The sequence below is a fragment of the Triticum urartu genome, chromosome 5, assembly GCF_003073215.2.
Source record: "Triticum urartu cultivar G1812 chromosome 5, Tu2.1, whole genome shotgun sequence".
Classification (NCBI taxonomy): Eukaryota; Viridiplantae; Streptophyta; class Magnoliopsida; order Poales; family Poaceae; genus Triticum; species Triticum urartu.
In genome coordinates, this window is record NC_053026.1 from 611,723,594 (window position 1) to 611,729,709 (window position 6,116).

Consider the following 6,116-nt stretch of genomic DNA (forward strand, 5'->3'; position numbering starts at 1 on the left):
AGCCCCTCCGGGCGCCATGGAGGCCAAGGACCAGAAGTGGAAACATCTCCCCATCTAGGGGGAGGTGCAAGAAGAAGGAGGGAGGCTTCTCTCCCCCTCTCTCCCGGTGGCGTCGAAGTGCCGCAGGGGGAACCATCATCACGGCGATCATCTCCAATAACTTCTCCGTCTTCACCGACATCTCCATCACCTTCCTTCCTCTCTATTAAGCGGTCCACTCTCCCGCAATTCGCTATAATCCCCTACTTGAACATGGTGTTGAATGCTATTAATTATTATATGATGATTTATTGCATCTTCTTTATGTCCGAGTAAATTATTTTTGTCCTATGGGTTCATTGTTGAATTGTTATGATTGATTTGAGTTGCATATGATCATGCTACTGTCCTGTGGTGCCCATGTTTCATCCAGCATGACTGCCATAACTTTGCATTCCAGTGTGATTTCAGTGTTAGTCTGGAAAAGAGCCCTCTTGGCAACATAGCCATTGAGGCTTCCAGCTTCAGCCAATGGCGAAGCCACACTTGAGCTGGGTAGTCAAGTGACTACATAGCTTTTTGCAAAAATAACAAACAAGCAAAATCATGTGAAAAATCTTATAAAATGTATCCATCTGACTGCACAAGGTTTAATTGATTACACATGATTGGATTCCTAGCGCCGCCACTGGCCTTCTGCCATTGGACCTAGGATTACCTAAGAAAGTTTACCTAGTTCGCATGTAAAATATGTTTTAATTCCTGTTCAAAACCTGCCACTGATGGGTTTCAGCTCTAGCCTATCCCAACTTGTTTGGGACTAAAAGCTTTTTTTTAGCTGCACACACTATATTAATCAATAAAACAAAGTGCAATTGCACGCATACATGCGGAAACTACCAGAAAAACTTGGTTGTTTTTGTTGTTGGTAGATGGTATAACTGTAGAAGCACATACAGAGGAGTTTTTGCATTATTACCCTTACATGGTTTTTTAATTACATAGTTTCCTATATTAATCGGCTTGCTTCAAGCATCTTGCACCCAGGATTAGCTTACAACGAGTTCAAATGTTGTACAGCTCAGTGTGTCACACAACTGAAAGTTTGATCGGGAAGGACACAAGCTGGCTGATGGCGAACGCCGACCATTTGGTCGCTGCCTACATCTGTTTGCCCATGTTTCAACTAGCATACTCTAAACAGGATACTTGGTGACAGGGTTATACTATCCTCTTCCTCTCAAGCGTCCATGTTTTGCATCCAAGGTACCAGCTTAGAATGGTGAGACAAAGTTTAAACGTTCAGTATAGTGCAGTGTTAAATACGTAGATACTCCAGATAGCATCGTCAGCGGTTCAACAAGATGCACAGCTAAAAGATCGATCAGGACCGAGCGACGAATCTTTCATTTTATTGATGACCCAATATACATTCAGAAACTATCGAGGCACCTCTCTATTTTCTCATAACAGTTTACACCGAGATCTGCAGGATTCAGAACTCAGAGGCACAAAAAATCATCAGGGAGGACAACAGCATTCACATCGCAAGAAGCTACTTCCCTAGAGGCGAGGACTAATCAATCGTGTGTCGTTTCCGTTCTCTCTTTAGAAGCATCGATCAGAAGGACGGGAAGAACTTGTTGAGGTTGAAGGGCAGGGAGTAGAACTCCTCGCTTCTCGGGTCTGTCTTGAAAGACCTGAACCTGTCCCAGAAATGGTGGCCCCGGTCCTTCCTGGCGGTGCTGTCGTGCCTGTGCAGGGTGCTGTCCAGGAGAAGGGCGGTGGCGCCTCCGACAAACGCTTTCGACGAGAACACCACGTTGATCATGTCGTTGAACTGGCAGTGAGGAAATGAGAAACATCAGGTGTCAGTCTACATACGGAGCAAAATGAGTGAATCTACACTCTAAAATATGTCTATATACATCCGTATGTGGTAGCCATTTGAAATCACTAAAAAGACAAATATTTTGGAACGGAGGGAGTATTCAGCATGTGAAAGGAGGATATATTCAGGAACAGGAGTTAAACAACACAAAAACAAATAAGTACTATCAGTGAGTGTATCACTGATCACCTCACTAGGTATAAAGAACCTGTAGATTCTGTATCACCACCAAGATCATGGTACAGAACATAACAGCATGTCTGGAATATCAGTCAGATTACCATATCTACAAGTGCTATGTGGTTATAAACTTATAACTGAGCCAATTATGGCAGCACATGATTACTGCAGCAAATGTTTACGCACTATTGTTCGCATTTCACTGAGAAAATGATTATGTTGATTGGTTTTTTACACGAGGTGTCAGATGGTAGCCATTATAACTGAATAACACTTGGTTTGCACTGGAGCTTACCCATCTTGCGTGCGTGTGTACCGGGCCAAAGCCTGCAACAGAGGTGTACTCATTGAAATACTGTGGAACCGATATACCCATGAACAAGGAGAATCCCAGGATGAATTTTGTTCGGAAGCTGTTGAGGTTGCAAAACTGAAGGAACCCGACCCCTGCCATACCTGTTTGCACAGAAACAACATATCAAATTTATTCAATTCAACCGTCATGAATAAAGCAAGATCTATTATTTACGAGTAGCTTCAAATACATACCAACATATGCAAAGAGAAGACAGTATATGGCTGCGATTATTGGGCCCGGAATTGATGCGAAAACAGCTCCAAATTTCCCTGCAAATGCAGCACAAAAGCAGTGCCGTCAGATACACTTCATGGTTATTGTGTGAGGTGCAGGAGGAGCTTAAAACTGGTGCAAAACAAAACGGAATCATGAGACCACACTTTCCTACCAATATATTTATACAGGATACCAGGACCTAGTTTTGCTTTCAGTTATTTCTTTTGTCATCATAAAACCAGATTTCAAGGCTTTTGGCTTAACTGCTCCTGAGCTGGTTATTTATAAAATGAACTGCTTTATCTATTAATGTATTCCTCTTCCACTGCTTATGCAGTATTGCAACAACGAATAACTTTTCCTGGAAGAATACAGATAATGCTTGAAGAGCCTCAGACCATAGATCTTTGAAACTTGATAGATATTCAGTTAACACAAGAGTATGTTGAACACGAATTACATCAAAGCATGAGGCTTACCGAGAATAGAGAAGAATAGCATAAACCCAGCGGAAATCTGCACCACACGCCGGCTGCCAACACGTGTCAAACCTAGCAGCCCAGCATTTTCCCTGTTCCAGAACAGTGTAAAAACATCTTCAGTATTCAGATCACACTATGAATAAAGTATATAAGCACTGCAAGAGCCAATCATCTGCAATCCACTTACACAGATACAGAGCACCCATTAGCCGTTCCAAATAAGCCGGCCAGCAAAATGCCAACCCCCTACATAAGCACACAAAACAAATGAAGGTAAGAAGATGCTTACAAGTCCCTTCAGTATTCAGATAATACTAAATGCAGAGCAATGGAGGGATTCAGATGTTTGTTACCTGCCAACCGATGCCGCGACTCATAACAGAAGGAGGGCATGGCGTTGCACTGGCGTACCGTGAAACCGCAATGAAAGCACCAGTAGACTGCATTGCAAAACAGGGAGTGTTATTCACTCAATGCTCGATGCCTTCCGATGTGGAAATGATGTGTATCTATGTAAGCATCATCAGTTAGTTGTCCACAATACCTCCACAAGAGCAACAAAAGCAGCTGCCATCATGGCAAAGCATTCACCAGCATCAAAAGTCGGTGCTCCCCACTGGAATGGGTATGGCACAGTTATCCTGCAAATTGTAAGGCAATGATCTGATCAGTAGCTGAATTCCTCCACTGTAAATTGCAGAAAACATTCATAATATGTATGAATACGGTTATCCTGTAACGGTCTTAAATTTTTACCAGGGAGCACCCCCAACTAGGCCAGATCGATCAGTGCGGCAGTGGAATTGGGTTTTTGGAGCAGCATTCTTGTACGCCCCACCGACGGTGAGGAAGAAGGCGTAAAGCCACACGATGGCCACCGACATTATGACGGCGAACCGCTCGAATGCAGTCCCCAGCAAAGGCACCAGATGAGGTACGTACTGCAGAAAAAATTGCATAACAATCATAAGGCTTCAGATATTGTTAGTAAGAAATCACACAGCACAGCAGCTTGGCCATCCTGTCCTGATGATGCATGTACTACCTGGGAAAGAGCCACCAGCAGTATGATCTCTGGAAGACCGATCTCGATGCATTTCGCAACCTACACAGCAGATTCATACTGTTATGTTATTGTTATCCCCACTGCTGTCAACTACACACAGACATAATTCAGAAGTGCAGATTTGTGTGTGCACAAACAGAAGGCTTACACTTGGGAATCCAAGCTCGTAGAGGCCGAACCCGACGAGCGCGACGAGGGGCGCCGCCGACAGCGGGCTCAGCAGCCTGCGGCATCACCAGAAAGCACAGGGGTCAACACAAATCGGTACACTGATGGAGCCAAACACCTGGAACCTGAACCCCCTCCTGCGGGGGAACCGGGGAGAGGAAGGGGGGCGAACCTGACGACAATGCGCCAGAGGCCGCTGAAGCCCATGATGATCTGGAGCGTGGAGGCGACGATGAGCGCGCCCTGCGTGCCGCGCATGGTGCGGAGGAACTTCTCGTGCGGGTCGGCGATGCCGCTGTAGCGGGCGGCGAGGACGATGGAGATGGTGGGCGCGACGAAGGTGTAGGAGCCCCCGATGACGGCGGGGAGGCGCGTGCCGAGGAAGCTCTGCAGCAGCGTGTTGATCCCGGCGACGAAGAGCAGCGTCTGCACCACCCGCGCCTTCTCCTCCTGCATCGGGCGGATTCGGTTCAGGCACCGTGAGGCCGGGCGAGCAGAGGAGAGGAGAGGAGAGGGGGAGAGGGGAAGGGGAGGAGGGGCGTACGTTGCCGCCGCCCATCTGCGGGACGAGCGCGGTGGGGATGATGACGGTGGTGCCGAGCATGACGACGTAGTGCTGGAAGCCCAGCAGGATGGCCTCCGCTGCAACGCAACGGCAGAGGTTCAGTTGAGGTCAGTTGGTTGCGGGAGATCCGGGCGGAGTAAAAAAAATTCGAAATGAAGCAACGGGCGGCGAGCGAGGAATGCGGGTGCTCACGCCATGGGGGCGGGCTGGTGAGGCAGTAGGAGACGGCCGGCAGCTGGTCCCGGACGGCGTGCGGCTGCAGCTCCTCCTGCTTGGGCGGCGGCGCGGCCATGGCTGCGTTGGCTCGTGCGTGGGTGTGGGGGTGTGGGTGGGTCGCCTCCTTCCTTGGTTCCTCGGGACTTGGGGAGTGGGGAGGGTGGCGCGGCAGCGAGAGCAGAGCAGGTGTGCGGGGCAAGCGAAGTGGAGCGGAAAGCGACTGGACTCAGGTGAGGTGAGAGGGATGGGAGGGGAGTGGCGTCCTCGAGATGGGGAAGGGTGGTGATTTGTAGAGCGGAGGCCGACGGGAGTGGGGAGGAGCACGCGCGGCAGTCTGCCACGCACGCACGCGGAGCAACGGTCGCCCACCCAGCCCCAGCCCCAGTCCACGGCGCAGGAGCAACATTTTTTTAGTAGGAGTAGTACAGTGGCATGTGCAGTGGTGGACGAGATGGGAAATGAAATTTACTGGCTCGCCCGGTCTGGGAGGCTGGAACGTGGAATTCATTCATTGCGACCCGTCCTTCCTTCCTCCCCAAAGGGGGCCTGGCCTTGTTACTTAACTGTTTACCTACCCGTGGAATGGTCCGGCGCCTCCGTGCAGGTGCAAGTGTGAAATGAAACCTTGGCTCTTGGCTCCGCGCACCGGCAGGCAAAAGAAAAGCCAACGCCCGGGTGACTCCGCGCCGACTCGACAGCGCCACAGGCACACGTCGGACGGACCAGCCGCCGGTGCGGCGGTGAAAGGGAAAAGGAGAAAAGGCATCTTTTTCATCTGCCTCGCACATGCACGGCGACGCGGAGCCACCGACGACGGCGGCGACCGCTCGCTCAGGTCGACTCACCGCCGCCTTTACTTCACGCGCGCGCGCGAGGTTCCTGTGCTGCGCAGTGCTGGCCTGCCGGTTGGTGAAGCCGTACGTGACACTTACTACTCACTCGACGAGGGTGGACGACCGAACACACGCACCATTCCGCGTCCGTGTTCCAAAACG

At 49.7% G+C, this 6,116-nt stretch overlaps 1 protein-coding gene across 1 annotated transcript; it reads right to left on the reverse strand.

Annotated features, from left to right (window-relative positions):
• Positions 1–1,366: 1,366 nt before the first annotated feature.
• LOC125511227 (nucleobase-ascorbate transporter 6-like) lies at positions 1,367–5,388 on the reverse strand. The gene is made up of 13 exons (XM_048676551.1): positions 5,098–5,388; positions 4,885–4,982; positions 4,513–4,790; positions 4,321–4,396; positions 4,152–4,211; positions 3,863–4,047; positions 3,651–3,747; positions 3,460–3,546; positions 3,294–3,352; positions 3,104–3,195; positions 2,600–2,677; positions 2,346–2,506; positions 1,367–1,819 (listed from the first exon to the last, which is right to left on the reverse strand). The coding sequence occupies exons 1-13, from the start codon at positions 5,195–5,197 to the stop codon at positions 1,601–1,603; spliced, it is 1,590 nt and encodes a 529-aa protein (XP_048532508.1). The 5' UTR covers positions 5,198–5,388; the 3' UTR covers positions 1,367–1,600.
• Positions 5,389–6,116: the final 728 nt, after the last annotated feature.

Excerpts from the sequence above, each read along its gene's own strand:
- LOC125511227 (XM_048676551.1), bottom strand. The coding sequence starts at position 5,197 with ATGGCCGCGCCGCCGCCCAAGCAGGAGGAGCTGCAGCCGCACGCCGTC. Across the intron at positions 4,397-4,512 it reads CTCTGGCGCATTGTCGTCAG|GCTGCTGAGCCCGCTGTCGG; the intron begins GTTCGCCCCCCT and ends GTGATGCCGCAG. Across the intron at positions 3,196-3,293 it reads AATGGGTGCTCTGTATCTGT|GGAAAATGCTGGGCTGCTAG; the intron begins GTAAGTGGATTG and ends GTTCTGGAACAG.